Genomic DNA, 20,461 nt, shown 5'->3' with positions numbered 1-20,461 from the left:
CTCTTCTCATTTACACACATTCTCATCCTCTCTGTCTCACTAGCTCTGTTCTGTCTTTTCATCCTCATTTTCTCACACTTGTGCTGTCTTTGTCTCTCTACGTCTCTCTCTCTCTCTCTCTCTCTCTTTTGGTTGGGGTTTGTATTTTCATACTTTTGTTTGGTTGACCCGGGGTTCCGTAATATGTGAGCGTTGTTCTAGCAGTGTAATGGGATTAGGAGCTTTTCAGTGTGAGACCCAAGACAGTGTACAGCTTCTACTGTTGTAGTTGGCCACCGTCCCCCATGTGATCGTGATAATCATCTCATCGCGTCTGCTCGCTCGCTCGCTGCTGACACACACCATAATGTGTGGATGCCGGAGGGGCGGAACAACACACTATGTCCTGTCCCAGCCTGGCGGGGACAATGACAAACAACAGAGACAAAGCCCAATGAAATCCCTATCTCTCAATGCTTGGAGCTGGACTCAGCAGAGTGCTTCTCACTCTCAGGCCCCTGAATGAGTTCCATTTCAGCCCGATCCACAGGATAGGGTTTCCTTTGTTTGTTTTTGGCCATATTAACGGTCCTGATGTCATTTAGCATGAATATGAAGAGGACATATAGTAATGATTCTCAGACTTTTTCATTTCAAGGACCCCCCCATGTTTCCTATGCGTTAGCGCTTAGGGCCACAGACCCTTATAAGTCTCAGTGTAGCCTCTCAGAGTTACTATTTATTTACCTGGCGACCCCCTAGAATCCCTCAAGGACCCCGGGGGGGGTCCCCAGACCACACTTTGAGAACCACCGACATACATATAGATCACATGACCAATTTATACTTTGTATTAGCGCCTCATTTATTCTGTTGTGTTTTGATTGAATACTATTAGTCATAAATGTAAATAACACGAAATACAGTCGGACATTAAGGCTAAAAGGATAACACAAAAAAGTCCTGGGTTCTTTCAAGGTTCAAGTTTATTTAGTGTCGCCGAAGGGCAAATTGGGTTGCAGCATAGACAGTACATTAAACAATGAATGAAACAGTACAGACAACAAACAGTTCACATAGCGGATACCAGAGTAAAAGGTGCACACAACCATTAAAGTGCAGGCGTTTAAAGTGCTATGCGATAGGTCATAAAAGTGCGTGTGCATAGACATAGGCACAAGATAATACAGTAAAAAGTAAAAGTGCTCATCATAAGGTTATATCCTCGATCTACGCACAGCAGCATTCAGTGTGTGAATAGAGACCGGGGCAGACAGGGGACTTGTTTCCGTTGAGGTCCTGTTAAGGAGTCCAAACCAAATGGACACTCTTGGAGTTACAGGCAGGCGTTTTGTTCACACAGCCATCATTTAGCCGGGGACCCTCTGGATTAGATCAACAGTAGGTGGAAACCAGACTATGTGCACACGGCTGCCATCCTGCCAGCAAGGTGCTACCTAGGTGCAACTTCCCATAGACAGCCCATTCATCCAAATGGAAAAGTCATATATATATATTTTTATAACTTTATTTATAAGATTTTAAATTTTTGTAGACAAACAACCCCACATATACCCCACCCTCCCCGTTTCCATCACAAAACAAGACAACAACAACAACAACAAAATAAAATAAACAGGTAGTAAATAATAAATGAAATAAATAAATACAATAAAATAAAATTAGCCTTTTACTAGATTAAGGGGCTACACAGTGAACCAAATTACATGTAGGAAAAACACTTAGGACACATCATCAAAAGACAGTGAGTCGGAAGACAGTGAAAGGGTGAATTCAAGGAAAGGGGACCAAGCCTTTACACATTTCTGGCGAGATTTGAACCTGTTGTATCTGAGCTTCTCCAATGGTATAAAGGATAGAACATCCTTGACCCAACTTGTAAATGTTGGAAGAAAAGTCATATTTAATTGTATTAAATAACGTCAAACTCACCATCATTGCAGCTGTACGAAAAGCTTGAATTATCGTCTCGCTATCGGCAAAGTGTTTGTTTCATAAAAATCCACCGTAGACATGTTATGTTATGAGCTACTTCCTGTCAAGAAATTCCTTGCAGATGATTATTTTGTGTCAGAGGTTTGGAAGCATTCGTTATCAGTAAAGCAACCTCCTGCTGCCTCCTGCATTATGTGCAAAAAAAAACAGGTGGTACACATGGGCTGTTGAGTGATAGTCAACGAGCACTTCCAAACTCCAGCACTTAGAAACAAATCATCTGCAAGGAATTTCTTGACAGGGAGTAGCACATAACATACTTTTATTAAACAAACACATTGCAGATAGAGGATAATTCAAGCTTTTCATACAGCTGGGAGTTTGACGTTATTTAACCCATTCTGACCTGAGATCAGATTCATACGAGGTTTCCGCCGGACACACACTGGTCTGATGAACCCATTCTGACCTGAGATCAGATTCTAAAAATGTCAGTCGTTCTTCGATTTTTTTCAAAAATAGCAGACCTACAAGCTCGTATCGCGCCACTCGGTGGCGCGATATGAGCTTGTAGATCTGCTATTTTTAAATAGCTAAAGCATAACATGATGCCGACACCAAAATGGGTGCCCGTTCAGAATGGGTTAATACTATTAGATAGGACTGTTCTGTTTGGATGAATGGGCTGTCTATGGGAAGTTTATTTTATTTACATGTTTATTTAACAGGGACAATACAAAAAACAATGTATCAAGTTGTAAAAACATGAAACCGTTGCATTGTATATGGGTTTGTAGCCAAGGCTAATTTGCAACCCCAGTCCCTGGTTAGGCCTTTCTATACAAATATGATCTACCTAAAATAATCCTTTCTAAAAAATTACATACAAATACATCTAATCTACAAAAGCAATAACAGATTTGTTGCACCTAGGTAGCACCTTGCTGGCAATATGGCAGCCGTGTGCATATCATAGTTGGCTGTAGCCCCGCAAATCACTGCTCGTAGTCAATTCAATTCAAAGGGCTTTATTGGCATGAGAAAACATACGTTTACATTGCCAAAGCAGAAAGAACAGTACAACAATACAGCAATACAATCAAAACAAAAACAAAAATTACGTACTTTGTCGGATTCTTCAATAGATCAACTTCTATGTACCAAGATCACTCGATGCAGGTATAGTGCAGGCATATACACAATGATTAGTCTTTACGGTGGTTGTGTTCCATTTGATATCCTTCTCCTATCACAGCAACTCACAAATCTTGCTGCTGTGTTTGCACATTGTTGTACTTCGCCCAGCAGATATGGGAGTTTTTTGTCAAACCAAGACACACAATAACTGTGAAAGCACAAACTACATACATACAGTAGTGAATACCGTCCTGAATAGACAAAAATGTAGACGTGCTGTTTTCACCGTTTCACATTATCAAGAGATTGGCGTCCCAAGAAAGTAGAATTTTCTCATCTATGAACTGAAGCCAATATTTTCATGAGGCTTGACATTATAAACTTGATACAAGCTCTATATAAGCATGGATTAGTCCTTGCTTCCGGCCGCCATGCGGTACGTGGACATTACATTGGGCATTTCCTGTTTGTGCTGTATAGGGAAGCCCACCCCCGCCCCGCCCCCTGCACATGGGCCTCTTTGGACAGGACGTAGTGGTCAGTACTCGTTCAAGGTCACTCCTTGTTAACCCATTCTGGGCGGGATCAACCCCTTTTGGTGTTAGCATCATGTTATGCTTTAGCTATTGAAAAATAACAGATCTACAAGCTCATAGCGCGCCACCGAGTGGCGCGCTACGAGCTTGTAGGTCTGCTATTTTTTGAAAAATCGAAGAACGACTTTTTTAGAATCTGATCTCAGGTCAGAATGGGTTAAAGTAGTAGACCACTCACGCTCAACGTTCTCAAATGTTGGTGTTTTTTTTGTTGTTTGTTGTCTGGCTGTTGAATTAATTCAGATTTTTAATGAGCGGGAAGGCTTTTATTTGCTCATGCATAATGGAAATGGTATGTGACTGTTGCGGTTTGTGTTGTGTGGTCCTAGCAGTCTGCTGTGTTCCTCTGCTGCTTAATTATCGGAGAAGCCTTGATGTTGGGTTGCAGACGGTTTCCTGCCGTAACAGTCCGATGCTAAACAGCGTGCTGCAGTGAGCCTAGAATTGTTTTGTGGTGTTTGTCTGCAGTTGGTGTCGAGGTGCTATCACCCCCCCCCCCCCCCCCCCCGGCCTGCCCCCGACAAGATGTAAGTGAGAAAACTCTCAGCGTTTCAAAGAGCACAAAGAGTGGCCACTCGTTCACAGCTGCCCTCTGTCAATCCACACACACACACACACACACACACACACACGCACGCACGCACGCGCGCGCGCACGCACGCACGTGCACATACTCACAGTCCCACCTACCCATACAGTCACCAGCACTTAGTAAACAATAGCAGTGAATCCAGCTCCTCTTCTTCACACACACACACACGCATGTACTGTGTGAGTGCGAGTGCGTGCCGCCCGGACAGCGAACTGGTTCGGTTAGGGTATTTTGTCACTGTGTCTGAGGAAAAGGCGACGATTTTGGAGCATTCCCAGCGTTGAATGACGGTTGAAGCAGTCTGTCTTGGTCCTGTGCCAGGTGGCTGAGGCCCAGCTGTTTATAGGCCGTGCCTGGAATGGATGCCATATCTGTAGGGCCGTTTGAAGACAAGAGTGGCTGTTTACATTCAAACCACCGAGGTGGCGTGACTCACTTATAAAGGAGAAAGGGGGGCGGGGGGGGGGGGGGGGGTAGTGTAAAGGAAAGAGAGAATGTTACGCAGTAGCTTTGGGGAGTAAAAGGAAGTTTGCGTCGGTTGTTGGGACCTCTGGGGAATTATTGCAGTATTGTTCCAGAGAGATGCAGGGACATTCGCAGGGGAGGGGGGTGTGGGGTGGGGGGGGGCACTCCGCCTCCGCCTCCTTTTCCTCTTCCCTTCTTTTCCTGCCCTACAGTCCACTTTTCCACGAAGTTATGGAGCTTACAGGGAAAGGAAGCCTTTGAACGGTTTAGTTTGAGCCTCTGCATAGTAGAGCTGTGTTTATGTTTTGGACGTACCGAGGACAGAACAGTGATCAGCTTTGATCTGGTTTAATTACCCAGCTGGAAGTTAAGTCAAGGAAAGGTGTAGAAGAGGAAGGTAAGTCTCCGGGCCTCATAAAGTATGTTATCACCTTTGATCATTAGAGAAGATAGAATAGATCCGCTTGACCTTGAGTACACCACGCATGTATCAGTCATAGTCAAGTGTGTGTGTGTGTGTGTGTGTGTGTGTGCGTGTGTGTGCGCGTGTGCGTGTGCGTGTGCGTGTCTGCTTTCAACCATACGTCTCAGTTCCAGAGGACAAGTGTTTGATCAATGGAGGAAACCGGCAAGTCTTGATTTCAGGGTATATGATTATGATGCTGGAGTGTGGAGTGGAGTGCAACAGGGCGTAGCGGTGTGACCATATTAATGACAGATTATTTTCTGCTGCTGTCAGGACTAGGATTAGCATTGTGCCAGTGGATCTGAAGCTGGAAGGGGAGAACGGCATTAAGCTCTAAGGCTGCCCTTGTGAAGATTGAGAATGTAAAAAAGCTGTAACTCTTAAATGCTCAAATCAAAATCAGCTGATTCCATCTCCAAATCTTGGTCAAGCCGCAGAGTTTCAGAAAACTTGAGGCAATGTTATTTCTTGGGTCTACACTAGAAGAGGTTTATTAAGAATGCTCGCAAACAGCATTATATATGGGACACATTCTCCACACCATCCGATCACAGACAGTTGCAGGAATTCTTGATTCGTTTCAGTTCTGTGTGTGGCTCTTATTCACTGAGTGCTTAAGGGAGCTTGGTTAGCACAACACACTGGAGTTATTGTCTCACGGGTTTGACTGCCATGTTATGGCTCTCCTAGACTAAAAATGGAGTGCAGGCTTTTGAAGGTCAATGAAATGTTTAGAGAAGAATCTCTGGATTGTAGCCTCACACTATTCTAAAATGGATGGAATAGTTTCTTCGAAGATTTTGTTTGTATTTGTGCTGCCATGGGGATGTGGGGGGGGGGGGGGAATATATGTGAATGATTGTTTTGAAATTGTTGTAAAGAAAAATCAATAAACATATGTTTTTGTTTTTTTAATTGATGGAATATAGGAGTGGCTGAAAACCAGTGTTTGGAATGGGGTGCATATGTTTGTTAGACATACTAACAGTCCGACAGGCATTAGTGCGACAACACCGTTGCTGCTGACATGCACGTCCGGTTACAACTAACCCATGGCCAGGTTAAAACTCCCCCGTGGCGGGTTAAAACTAACCCGTAGCTCCTGACATGCATGGCAGGTTACAATTAACCCCTGCCAGGCTTCCTGTGAGGTTAGGTTTAGTGTTGGGTTTTTTGGGTAGGGTGTCGGACTCATGACTGTAGGACTGTTAGTATGTCGGACAAAACACATGCACCCGTTTGGAATTTAATTATGATAAACACACGTTAAATATTATAATTATATTATTTTTATTACACTGATACTCATCGCTCATACATCTTGTTTTTCTCCCCTGCAGAGATTTGGCTCAAAGATGGCAGCCCCCACCAGGCACTAAGGCGGCCATGTTAGTGAAGGTGAACAGCATGAGCCGGAGCCAGCCTATCCCCACCGTGCAACAACATCTTCACCACAGTGCTCACAGCAAATCCCACACCTTCACTCTCCACCCTGCCAGCAGCAAGGCCTCTGTGGGACACCTCGGCTCCACCCAGGGATATAAGACTGCCCCGTCTGGCAAAACGGCTGCCGATACACGTCAGGCACACCACCTGAGAAAGGCTAGCAATGGCAGCTTCTGCCTGGTGCCCTCTGAGAGCGGCCACCCGAGCCCAATGCTTCACAGATCCCAGACCAGCACGCCTCGCCCTGTCTCTCCACAGTACGGCGGCACAGGACCACTCTACGATGATCCGGTGACAGAGTGCCCCATATACGATGAGCCCCCAATGGACATGGAGGTTGAGGGGGCTCACTTTCACAACGGGCCCTCTTTGTCACGCTCGACCCCCACCCACAGCCTCCAGAAGCCTCGCCTCCTCCAGCACCCTGGTTCTTCACACTCAAGCTCCAGACACAAGAGGAACCCTTCTGCCTCTGACTACAGCCCAGCAGGTCTGGAGTGTATCAAGCACATGGTCAATGTGGACCCCAAACAGGGGCACATGTCCGGTTCTCCTGTCCCCACACGCACACGCACACCCTCTCCTACCGTAAGGCAAGACCTTCTCCTGACCCAACATCATCCACACATCCAGCCTCAAGCACAGGCCCGGGGCCAGCCAAGGGACAGGGAGCCAGGGACCCCAGGTCCAGGTACGCTAGAGAAGAAGCAGACATGGCGAGCCCTGGAGGCCACCGTGCAGCGGGCCATGGAGGCGCGACACAGCAGGCAGAGCAGCCAGGCCTCGCAGGACTTCCCCACCTCCACGCCACAGGCCACAGGCACAGCCACCTACCAGGACTCCGGCTACTCCACAGGTCCCTCGCCAAGTTTGAGAAGGAAGAGCAGGAGGCGTGTTGGCGCTGGAAGTGGAGCTAGTGGTAGGCCAGGGTCCGTGGGTAGCAGCGGGGAGCTGTGTGCTCTTAATGAGCGGCTGATGGCAGAGATGAGGGAGGTTGTGAGTCGCTCCAACACCATGCGGGAGGTGAGGCCGGTGCTGGAGCCGGAAATGAGCGAGAGGGCGCTGGTGCCTCGGACGCGCTCCCCCGCCGACTCGCTCAGGTGGTACGGAGCGGGGGGAGGATCGACGGGCAGGTGTTCATCGCGAGAGGACGTCACGGGTGGTGCCAGTGCCCGGTCGCTGGGCAGGACAGGGAACCACTGTAACCCGGCTCTGAGCACCCTGGAGATCCAAGGGAGGCAGAAGAGGACTTATGAGAAGGTGGACACCCTGGAAAAGAGCATCACTAGCCAGGCCAGTCTAGTCTCCTCACCAGAGACCCCAGGACCATCCTCACAGGTGTGTGTGTGTGTGTGTGTGTGTGTGTGTGTGTGTGTGTGTGTGTGTGTGTGTGTGTGTGTGTGTGTGTGTGTGTGTGTGTGTGTGTGTGTGTGTGTGTGTGTGTGTGTGTGTGCAAGAGAGAGAGATGACATATAATAACCTAGAGACTATATCACTACTTATCTCTGCCTATATGCACTGTACTGTACATTCAGTCCCTTGGGTAATCAATCACACTTCATGCAAGCCTGTTTAGTGTTTACATGTTAGTAAAGCTGCAATACAATATTATTTAAGTGCTTACCCAATCTGTATGGTAAAGTATGATAATACAATATAACTACAGGTTCCAGTAGGTGTCCCTACTCTTATATTGAGACCAAGAGGTGTTGCATGAAACTAATGGAAATATCTAGCCTTGCGGGGGACACATGTTTATGCCCTGGTTAGGGCTTAAAAGTTACGGATTGCGGCCTTAACCCATTCTGACCTGAGATCAGATTCATACGAGATTTCCACTGGACACACACTGGTCTGATGAACCCATTCTGACCTGAGATCAGATTCTAAAAATGTCAGTCGCTCTTCGATTTTTCAAAAATAGCAGACCTACAAGCTCGTATCGCGCCACTCTGTGGCGCGATACGAGCTTGTAGATCTGCTATTTTTCAATAGCTAAAGCATAACATGATGCCAACACCAAAATGGGTGCCCGGTCAGAATGGGTTAATTGATGACAATGACAACAGAGATTGCAATCCGTTTAGATAAATCCAATATTATTTTCCTGCTTGGTTAAGATTTCAATTGAGTCTTTAATATTCTGTGCTGCGTTTATTCAACGGGGGTTTGCTTGGATAGTTGGATTACATTTTATTTTGTCTGGAAGTACTACGTTTGCTGGTGCCTGTCCAGGAGCCATTCTGTTTCAGTGAGTGGTCATATGAGGCCAAGTTCTGCTCCACAAAAGCATATTTCTTTACCCCTTGCCTTTTTACCACTTGGCTTTTTGTATTGTTGTCCCCTCCTCTGAGATTCTTAAATGGAAGAATGGTCTGATTAGATTTGAAAAGCACATTGGATCCTAAAACTAATAGAGTCAATTTGATTTTGATTTAATATGATATTATATACTGTATAGTTTTTGACCTGACAGAACAGTCCATACACACATGAACATAGATAGACATGCAGCCATTCAACAGTGAACATCTCGTCATCAGATGTTGTTACGACAGGTCACGGTGCACATGACTTGAATTAAGGGAATTATTTGAGTTCTCCAAAGAAGTTATATAAGCAGCACAGCAGAATTTGGAACTGAGCACCGCACCGCGATCTGCTACTCCTAATCTCTAAAGCCTCTTCAACAAAATCACACCCATGCCTCCATACATTATGGTCTGGGCTGTCAGAAATGAGTTCCAGGACTCTAGTGAAACCATAGAGGGAATGTTTAATTCCGCAGAGCGCTCTGGGATGGAAACAATAAGGGCAAAAGATCCTATCTGGCTGTGAGAGAAGGAACAGAAGCCATTCTGTGGGTAACGCCTCTTACATTCCAATCTCCAACGGACAACTGGTCCAAGATATTAGACAGTGGGCACCGCAGAGTATAACCCATTCTGACCGGGCACCCATTTTGGTGTCGGCATCATGTTATGCTTTAGCTATTTAAAAATAGCAGATCTACAAGCTCATATCGCGCCACCGAGTGGCGCGATACGAGCTTGTAGGTCTGCTATTTTTTGAAAAATCGAAGAACGACTGACATTTTTAGAATCTGATCTCAGGTCAGAATGGGTTCATCAGACCAGTGTGTGTCCAGTCGGAAACCTCGTATGAATCTGATCTCAGGTCAGAATGGGATAATGGCCACAATCCCAGCAGCACCTGTCACCCTCTTACCGTGCTCCATCTGCCCCACGCAGCAGTTTTCCCATACCCACATGCCAGTTCTGTGGCAATGCACCAGGGGCCATGCCTAGCCCATTCTGACCTGAGATCAGATTCATACGAGGTTTCCGCCGGACACAAACTGGTCTGATGAACCCATTCTGACCTGAGATCAGATTCTAAAAATGTCAGTCGTTCTTCGATTTCTTTCAAAAATAGCAGACCTACAAGCTCGTATCGCGCCACTCGGTGGCGCGATACGAGCTTGTAGATCTGCTATTTTTCAATAGCTAAAGCATAACATGATGCTGACACCAAAATGGGTGCCCGGTCAGAATGGGCTAGGCAGAGAGATTCAGGACATGGCTTCCCCTGTTCAGGAAGGAAGGCTGCTGTGGGCCATATGGCCCATGTTTGGCTGCTGATGGAGGAGAGAAGGGAAGGGAAGTGAGAGTTGGTACCAAGATTTGTTATTGGCACCACTATAGCAATACTAGTAGACACTGGCCAAAGAGCCCTGACTGACCCCTCTATAAGCCTGTCCTGGAATGTTCTTCATACCTGCTGTTCTGTCGTCATGACACACGCACATATGCTTACACAACAGATAAACGTGTGCGAACGCACACACACGCACACACACACACACACACACACACACACACACACACACACACACACACACACACACAGGCTATTACTGTCTCATAGCGGTGGGGATATTTTACATTTTAGGGCCTTCTGGAGAACTGCCATTTTGGTGTTACTAACTTATTGCACAGCTAAGTCACCACTCTTTTTTTGGTGCATCTGTAAGCTATCAGTATAAAAGGGTAATGGAAAGAGTGAAAAGAATATTAGGAAAATAGCTCGTATGTTTAATGTCTCTAGTCTGTAGCTAGTTAAAACCTCCCGTGGTTGCGGTTGGTCTTCTGGATTTGACCCCTGCCACCTATTTAAGACCCATCAACTCCATACAAGCGTATAGAAACCACTGCCGAAACCATGCCAAGCCGCAGTGATCTGCTCCATTTAGCGGAGAAACCCTAAATCTAAAGTCCAGCATGTCTGGCGCTCTGCATAACGTCATAGTCTTATTCAAAAGATACTACAATGTGTCATGTTTTATGAATTTCGAGCTTTGATTTGGCTCCAGTGTGTGTTGTTCCTGGCTGTTTGCAGAGGGTATCTGAACCGCTGGCTCAGGGTTCCTTATGGCCATGAAGCCCCAAAGTAGGGATCACAGAGAGGACTCGTGTGAGACTTGACCACAGTATAGTGTTGAAGAGGAGGCAGAACTGGTATGGGTGTTCCTCAGAGGCCAGGGTCCTTGCAGACAGTTGAGGGATATTGTTTTGCTTTCCAGTTTAAGGAAATTTATGTTCAGATCCTGTTTCAATCGCCCCCCCCCCCCCTGAGTCCTAGCACTGCAGGAGCCGGAGAAAGTTGAGCAGGAGAAAGGCAGCCCAGCACCTGCTGTCACACAACAGATATTGCAGCTGCACTCACACAGTTTTTACATCTGCTGCACTGTCTATGTCCCCTCTTCCTCCTCAACTACTGTTTGCCTAACTCCTGTTCTCCCTTACTTACTCTCTTGTCCATCTCTCCTGCCTCCTCCTCCTCCTCTTCATCCTGCAGGTGGGCACCCTAGAGCTGCAGGCTCAGTTAGAGAGCAGGAAGAAAGGCATGGTAGACGGGCGGACCGCCTCACTGGGCCCACATCGGCCCGTCACCCATGACAACCGCGAGGCAGCCGCCGAAGATGGAGTCAGAACAGGAGGCTCTGCCTACCAGCTCTCCTATGCCACCCTACGGCAGCCCCCGCCACCAGAAATGGGCATGGAGGACTGGGCCAGCAAGCATCTCAACAGTCACACGCAGGGATTGTTCCGCCGCCGGGTCTCCATCGCCAACATGCTGTCGTGGAACCGCGGCTCCATCAAGAAACCCATGCTTGTCACCAGCAACCGCGCCATTCGGAAGGAGGCGTGCGAGATGTTTAAACTGGTGCAGGCCTACATGGGGGACCGGCCCTCGCGGCTGGACCGTCGCCACTGTGCCCTGCTCATTGTGACCAAGTGCTGGGACATGCCGGGGCTGAGGGACGAACTGTACATCCAGCTGGTCCGGCAGACCACGGGAAACACCAGCCCCAGGAGCCTGGCAGCCGGCTGGGAGCTCATGGCCGTCAGCCTGGCCTTCTTTGCCCCGTCGCCCAAGTTCAGATGCTACCTGGAGGGGTACATACAGAGACACACAGATCCCACCAGCGACAAGAAATGTGAGTCTCAGACTGAGCAACAGGGTGGGTCACCTTTCTCTTTTTCCGTCCCTCCCTCTGTGTTTCTCATCATCTCATTTCGCCACCTGTGACTTGAGTTGATTGATTGGGTCTTTAATTTTTAAACAAATTTCTGCCATTTTCTCTAATATTTTCCTATTTGCTAATGGAATTCTAATATTCTAATAATATTCTAACTTACGTGTGGGCATAACATCAAATTAACTCATTGTTTATGTTGAGTCTGGTGAATGTAATTGGGCCTTGTGCTTATCAGCTGGACTGTGAACTTGAATTAATGTCTGTTCTCTTTTCTGTTTTATAGTGACTCAGTTCATTTTGGAACAGCAGGAGCTGAAGCTGAAGAAGAACTCAAAGTCCAGAAAGAAGCGAAAGCAGAATACAGAGGAGGAAGAGGGTAAATATTAATAACTGGGTCTTTTGCTCAGGTGGGACCTACGTCTCCGCCCTGAATGGATCTCGCTCTGGGTCTTTTGCTTCCCCTCCCTAAGTTTGCTGGCTGAGATAACTCGATGTGGGTAGAGGTCGGTGGTAACAATTTGGATAGGCCTATATAAAAATCACACTTGTGTGAAGTGTTGGGCCACTCTTATCATCATCACATTCCGGCCAATCACAATTGGCGTCCTCACTTTCATGTCCTCACTTTTTATCCCCAAATGGGGTACACACATTGCTCAGCTAATCAAATCATCGCTATGGGGTACACACAAACACAAAGCTCTAACATCGCAGATATAGTCAAATCCAAGCCATCCATGTCTCCAGATGATTGGTAGATGGAGATAGGCTGACATATCCAGTGTTCATGAGTGGGAAGCCAGCAAGGGAGTTTGTCTTTGTCGCAGCTCTAGTGACTCCTACTGGCTGGTTGTGCTGGACCTGTTAGCCAGGAGCGGAACTGGGAGAAATTGTGTGTTACACACGTCATTATCAGGTGAAAATAAGTGTATGGTGACTCCACTTGTAGATGACCATGTAGGTCATTGTTGAAGGAGAATTTGCAAATCAACTTAATGGAGAAATAATAATAAAGAACTAAATAAGTTTAGGTATTCAGTGTGTCCCTTGGGTTTGAGGGGGTTGGAATGGAACTGCTGTGAACTGCCCAACAATGTCCTCTACGCTCAAAAAGAAGAAAGGCTATCTTGGATCTGCAAGAGATAGAAATCATAACGATTTATGCTCCCTGTAGGGCGAACACTCAGGAGAAGTGGGATTGAGTGTTTTGCACTGTGCTGAGTGACTGTGCGTACATGAAACGCTGTGCACTGGCTTCCCTTGTAGACACAATGGATGGTTTTCACAGAAAGAAAGGAAGGCCTGAGAAGAAGAAAAATATGTAGGTTGAAAATTTCAGAGTGGCACACAATGACACACAATGAACTGCTCAGTGAGTCATTCTAGCGGCCTCATTTAGCATTCCCACATAGCATGGCAGTCACCCATTTAAAAGAAGCCTACTCTCACTGGCACATGCTCTCATTTGGGCAGGCCACATGACCAGCTCTGATGATGTCGCCAGAGAGGAACCCAGTTATCTTGTAGCTGTCATCAGAACGGTGGTCCCACATATTGTCACATCGATGAATCAGACGAGGTCATACATGCAGAACGGCTCCAAAGCAAGAGAGCCTCCTCCAGAAGTAGCTGACTAACTCCAAATGTCTTTAGTGAGAGAAGAATCATGTCTTCAGGGAACCGGGCTATTATTGCTCTCGATGAAGGCTAACCACCAGAAGAACAAAAAAGAAAAGTCCATGCAGGCCATCCACGCAAACAGTATAATGAGAGCTGCTGTCTGCCTGATGGATAGAAGAGTTGGAATGCAGTGCGGTGCATCTGACCACAGTATGGAGCAGCTGTGAGTAGAAAGGGTGGGAGTCGTGTGTGTGGGAACTGGAGGCCTGTTGTCAGTACCGGGCCTGACAACGGAATGGGCTTCGAGTCTCGACTCCTTTGTGTGTGTGTGTGTGTGTGTGTGTGTGTGTTTTGGGGGGGGTGCTCGGTAAACAATGGGACTTACTTAACACAAGTGTCATCGTCTAGGCTCAGAGACAAAAACAATAACCATGTTGAGACAGACGTCATCGGCTCATCCTACAGTAGGCGTTGTGTTTCATCGTTAAACAGGTGTCCTCACGTTCCCAGCCTGTTGCAGCAAACTGTACTCAAACTCTTAAAAAGAGCCAATCTCTCCTTGGCTTTCGTTTTTCTTTGTTATCATCGTTGTTTTCATGGTACTACAGCCATCATACAACATGTAAACGAAGACCACCATGAGTGTTCACTGCTATTGTCACTGCGGCATGAGGAAAGAATGGGGCTCTCGCCACATTTGCTTTCTTCACAGCAAACGAACACAACCTCTGTGTTGGGAGTCTTGGGACGCCTGGGAAAGTAAATCTTCCAGATCATGGGCAAATGATTGGTATGATCTCTTGAATTAGATGTAATTATAGTAGAACTTGGTCACACTAACAACAGTTGCAAACATGCATGAGTCACCTGTTTGCTATAAATCTGGGGGCTTTGGCACAGGGGAACATTCCGGAAAAGAGATTTTTCCCTCTCTTTTTACTTTTTTTTCTTCACCCCAGCACGTGTCGTTCCATCTGGCACTGGTTCAGGTACCTGAGACAAGACTGGGACCCCGTGGGTGTAATTGAACAGACTGTACAGAGGAAGTGGAGAAACCGGTGTTTGGTGTAAACTTGAGTTTCCACGGAAATGAGGAATGGGGACGATTTCCTTTTGTGAGTGTAGATGGTGACCGGTAAATTGTGATTTCCTTTTTTGTTTTTACAAACGGAGGCGTTTGAAATTCAAGTTTAATTCTCCGGTGATGGCGGACTTAGCTGCTGTTGTGTTGTGTGTTGTGAGGTCTCTTGGAAGCATGTGTCACCTCCAAAAAAAGAATGTCATTACTCTGATGCGGCACGTCTCAGAAATAGATTGAGCCAGGTGTAAAGTAGGCTACATAAGACAGGTAGTAGAAGGCAGCAGCACTGTGTTCCTCATTTCCTCTGATGACCTATACGTCTGATGAATCACCTGAGAACAGGATGTGTAGGCCGGCTCCTGCCTGTAAAACCTTTATGTACTGGAGTAAATCTTTCTCCAGCCTTACAGTTTCAACGAGCCTGTTCTAATCCCCCATATGTCAGAAGAATCACACCCATCCACATTTGTCTCTCCAATTACCACTGGCCTGCCTGCCACTGCTTGGGAGGCGAAGCACACCCATTCATTAGTTTATGACATGTTCTTTAATGTCAGGTTCTCATATGGACCGGTTTTGGATTATGTGACGAATCAATGGCAGGAATGCGAGTGCTGCTTCTTGGGGTTTCATTGTTGGTTTTCCTGTCTCCTAACAGGCCTGCCTATCAGCACATATGCCAAATTCTGCTATCGGAAACTACAGAAAGTTGCAATAACTGGAGGAAAAAAGGTGAGTCATATGAAATATACAGTATCTATAATATGGCATAGTAGGGCAAATAGGTAGCTTTTATTTGCAAAATCAGTACAACTCATACTTATTCATGTACTGTAGCACACAGTCATAGGCAGACATATAATTACAGGTAAGCTGACAAAGTCACAGGTGAGACCTAAACATAGGCACAGTCATATTGCCTTCCAGACATAATCATAGATCGCAGGCAGCCATAGACACAACTATGATTAGTATCATAGTACCCCCCCCGGCAGACAGAGCTGCTCATCGTTCCCTCTCCCCACCACCCTTAGGGTCTCCGTAAGCCGACCTTGGAGGAGATAGACCACAGCAGACGGGCCATCGTGACTCCCTCGCTGTTCGGCAGTTCCCTGGAGGAGGTGATGGAGCGGCAGAGCGAGTTGTTCCCAGACAGAAAGCTGCCCTGGGTGCAGGTGCAGCTTTCTCAGTACGTCCTAGCGCTCGGCGGAGCCCAGACGGAGGGCATCTTCAGGTGAGCTGAACAAAAGTCCTGTCGGCTAAACATGCCATGACACGACTCGTGTGAGTCTGAGTTAGGGGTGTATACAGTGACACATAGTATGTATACGGCTTAACCCATTCTGACCTGAGATCAGATTCATACGAGGTTTCCACTGGACACACACTGGTCTGATTAACCCATTCTGACCTGAGATCAGATTCTAAAAAATGTCAGTCGTTCTTCGATTTTTCAAAAAATAGCAGACCTACAAGCTCGTATCGCGCCACTCGGTGGCGCGATATGAGCTTGTAGATCTGCTATTTTTAAATAGCTAAAGCACGACATGATGCTGACACCAAAATGGGTTCCCGTTCAGAATGGGTTAATGTAGGTTGCCCCTGCATCCCCTGTTTGCAATATTAAGGATGGACAGCAGAACAAACATATGACCCCCACTTTACTCCGGAAACTATAGTGGTGTTTAATTTGATGCTTCATAATGAGGTTTAGCTCAGGACACATGAAAACAAGCACATGAAAACACAAGCTTGGCATTGCTTGTGTCTTCACGTGAACGTGACACAAAGAGTTCTACAAGTTCCTTTAATTCTGGGAGATTTACTTTCTTTTTTTACCGTCTCTGTTCATCAAACTCTGTGTGAAACTTTAACTCCCAGTTGGATATGTGCCTTTATTCTGTTGTTGTTTTGGCTGCAAATAACAAACCAAACCAACTAGGGAACAGTATATTTCCAAAGACACCAAGCAGATTTGGACCCTGTTGGGTGGGCATGAATTCATAGACTCGCAAATCGTGGAGTGGATCATTTGGAAAACTGGGAGTAGGGTTCCCCCTTCTGGCCAACGCATGTACTGTAACCATGTACTGTATGATCCTCAGGGTGCCTGGAGACATCGATGAAGTGAATGCATTGAAGCTGCAAGTGGACCAGTGGAGGATCCCAGAGAACCTGTCAGACCCCAATGTTCCTGGTGAGACAGGCTCTAACCGCATCTAGAAGTTCAACGTGTGTGTGTGTGTGTGTGTGTGGGGGGGGGGGGGGGGGGGGGGGGGGGGGTTCAAGGTTAGCTTTATTGTCCCTTGCAGGAAATTGGTTTGCAGCCAGATAATAGTAAGGGGGGGGGAGTACCTATGGGCCCTATCTTGCGCCACCGCTTACCCCTTTTCCCTAAACTTATTTGCATTTTTTTTACTATTTTGAAATACATTTTAAAATAGTTCAACTATCTACATCGACACATTGTGAGCTTGTAGATCGGTTTTTCAAAATAGTAAAAATGGCAAATATATTTAGGGATAAGGGGTTACCCCTTATATCTTTTTCAGGCTGGCGAATTGTGGTGGTGAATTCATCAATTAATATTATAGAAAAGTAGTTCTGTCCATCCTTCTTAAGACCAACTGTAGGGGTCAGCAGTGACTGTAGGAATAATAGTCATGAGGGGGATTGGGAAATGGCATGATGATTAAAACAAGATGGAAATGGAGGAGAGAGAGAAAAAATGATAATAATGTCATAATAATAATAATAACAACGTAGTATATTAAAGTGGTTATGGATACAATTATTAAAAGATTAAGATTAAGTATTTAGGTGTGGTTAGGTTTTAGTTTAAGGGATATAGGGGATTTAAGGTTACACAGTACAAATAAAAGGGGGAAAGATGATGGGTGTGTTAACGGCCTATGTTTCTCATTCAGCCTCGCTGATGAAGCTGTGGTACCGAGAGCTGGAGGAGCCTCTCATCCCCATGAACTTCTACCTTCAGTGTGTCAGCAACTATGACGACCCGGTGGAAGCCATCGCCGTGGTGCAATCTCTGCCTGAGCTCAACAGGCTGGTGCTGTGTTACTTCATAAACTTTCTGCAGGTAACCATTCTTCTTTTTTTGTGGGGCGCTAGCCCCTCCTATGCCCAGCTTTGTGTGTTGTTTGATTGGCTGAGCACGGAATGTGATGTATGATGATAAGTGTGATTTTTTTTCCAGGACAAACTGAACATGACCCAGACAGTTTAGCTCAAAGGTCATGTGTAGTCTCTTAACTCACTGCTCATTCTCTTCCTCTACACATTCTAGGTGTTTGCTCAGCCTGCCAATGTGTCTGTCACGAAGATGGACGTCAACAACCTTGCTATGGTGATGGCGCCCAACTGCCTCCGCTGTCAATCTGATGACCCACGGATCATCTTTGAGAACACACGCAAGGAGATGTCCTTTCTCAGAATGCTCATTGTCCACCTGGACACCAGTTTCATAGAGGGGGTTGTGTAGACGGATCAGTTCACACAGAGGCCTAACTTATTTCCTGGATCCGTTCCAGTGGCTAACTGTCTATACAGTTCCACAGGTTCAAAGGACTTCTAGTCATACACATGTACTTGGTCTCTTTCAAAAGCACACTGGAAATGTTTAGGGTGAGACAACAGAAGTGGGACCCACATGAAGACAAGATGTCCTTGTCTAACCATGTTGTACAATCGTTTGGACATTGAACCAATGAGCTGTCCTGCTTTCATATTGTCGGTCAATACCCATCACCTTAATGGTATTGTACTTTTGTGATACCAAATCCACAGTGATGTATGGATTTGCCAGAGACGACTCATGGCAACTCTAATCAGACTACAGTTCCTTAATGACTAGTTTTTTTTTAAACAGCATGTAAAAATAACTTCTATGTTATACTCACTGAATACAGTGCTACAATTTAATTTGCAAACCGTTGTGTAAAGATTCTGACATGTTCACAACATGGACAAGGAAACTGTATCTGATAGAATGCAGTCAACAAAGAGTGCAGCCTTATTTATATCTACTAATAGAATGTTGATGCTTGGCTTTTTCTCTGGTTGTCTGGTTTCATACAAGTGTGTTTGTGTGTGAGGGGTAAAAGATACAGCCTTGTACAGACAATGTACAGACATTTTTTAAATGAGTATGACACATTTATTATGTCTTATTCATATGCTTGCCAGTGACGTTGTTAGTGTTTGTAATGATAGCATCCTGGCTGTCACAGTCTCCTCATGTTCATTTCATGGCATAAGGGCTAATTTATACTTTGTCTAGTGACCGACAAAAATGTATTTAAAGAAAATACACAATGCGTCAACATAATAAAACCGAACTTAAGCCCTATACACTCTGCTCTACAACAAATTGTGAAAATAGCTATAAGCTCACAAGTTGCAATGTGATGTGTTGTGAGCTTGTAGATCTGTTATTTTGAACATTTGATTGTTTTTATTTTTTTACCTTTTCAATTTATTTTGAAAGGTTTTGCCTATAAAGACATAGCCAAAATAGGGATGCCAGGGTTATTGTGGTTAATGTCCTTTTTGTAGTTTGATGCAGTATAAATTAGCTGTGAGGGTAGTACTGCCTGCCATGAGTATTTTGGTCAACTGTACAGAGCTGACATTTCAAAGCACAAACTGAAAGGATGTGTTTTGAGATTGTGTCAAAAGTTTTTTTTTTCAATGCCGAGATCGGACACAAAATAAACATGAGAACGACTTTGATTTGACAACTCATAACACTGAACTGAAGCCAGCAGAAGGTGATAAAATTACAGTCTTTGTGGTCTGTATGTAGTAGTTACATGGGAGCTGGTTATGCCACTGATGATAGCCTTTCCCTCTCTTATCTGTATGTAATATCCCAAACTGAGATTACCTTCTCTTATTTTTGTTGCGGTCTGTACCTTTTTCTGGCTCAGGTGTAAAAAATAAAACGGGTGTTGGATGTGATAACTATACTTGGCGTTCCCTGCAGACTGAGCATTAAAAGATAACTAACACAGGCTCCCGTATTGAGGATGGAGCATTGTTCAACTGTCAAGCACTCAGAATGTAGATAAAGCTTTCAGTTTCCTCTACGGCTTTGCCAATGTAAATAAAATCTGTTTGTAAATAATGTATTCTAATGAGTGTATTCTAATGATCCAAAGTAAAAGTGAAGCTTCGTGTCTGTGAAATGACAAGTTAAAAAAAAGTGTTTTTGTAATTAGTTAAATTACCTGCTGTGAGCGTCTGCCTTAGAGAGATAGATCTGATTCAAACCACTATTCATGTGTGTGTATATGTATGTTTGCAATTTGCATACCCCCTTGTAATAGTATGGAATGATTGTCCATAAATAAAGGTTTGTTCAATTGTAGATTGATTCGCTATTTCTGTCTAAAACGATCTGTGTGTTGAATTGAAATGTGACCAAGATGGCACATTCATTAAGATGGCATCACATTAATTCTAAGCTGGCAAAATATTTATTATAAGAAATTTATATTTGACAAGATTTAGATTTTTTTTTTAAATTTAAATGACTAATGAAAGATTCAAATAACAAACAACT

At 45.3% G+C, this 20,461-nt stretch overlaps 1 protein-coding gene across 2 annotated transcripts in view; it reads left to right on the top strand.

Annotated features, from left to right (window-relative positions):
* Window positions 1–20,266, top strand: part of arhgap46a (Rho GTPase activating protein 46a) — a 42,659-nt gene extending 22,393 nt beyond the window's left edge. The window contains exons 3-10 of one of the 2 annotated variants that reach the window (XM_083770711.1): window positions 6,532–7,975; window positions 11,495–12,137; window positions 12,463–12,555; window positions 15,539–15,612; window positions 15,915–16,114; window positions 16,986–17,077; window positions 17,808–17,977; window positions 18,185–20,266. In XM_083770711.1, coding sequence (XP_083626837.1) covers window positions 6,532–7,975; window positions 11,495–12,137; window positions 12,463–12,555; window positions 15,539–15,612; window positions 15,915–16,114; window positions 16,986–17,077; window positions 17,808–17,977; window positions 18,185–18,379 — 2,911 coding nt within the window. In that variant the 3' untranslated portion in view covers window positions 18,380–20,266. Of the gene's footprint in view, window positions 1–6,531; window positions 7,976–11,494; window positions 12,162–12,462; window positions 12,556–15,538; window positions 15,613–15,914; window positions 16,115–16,985; window positions 17,078–17,807; window positions 17,978–18,184 lie in introns of both variants that reach the window. The other variant, XM_083770710.1, reaches the window with a different exon arrangement.
* The last annotated feature ends 195 nt before the right edge of the window (window positions 20,267–20,461 follow it).

This window comes from Protomyctophum parallelum (genome assembly GCF_964188405.1).
Source record: "Protomyctophum parallelum genome assembly, chromosome: 8".
Taxonomy (NCBI): domain Eukaryota; kingdom Metazoa; phylum Chordata; class Actinopteri; order Myctophiformes; family Myctophidae; genus Protomyctophum; species Protomyctophum parallelum.
The sequence above is the reverse complement of the archived record's forward strand: the minus strand, read 5'-3'. Positions and strand labels throughout refer to the sequence as shown.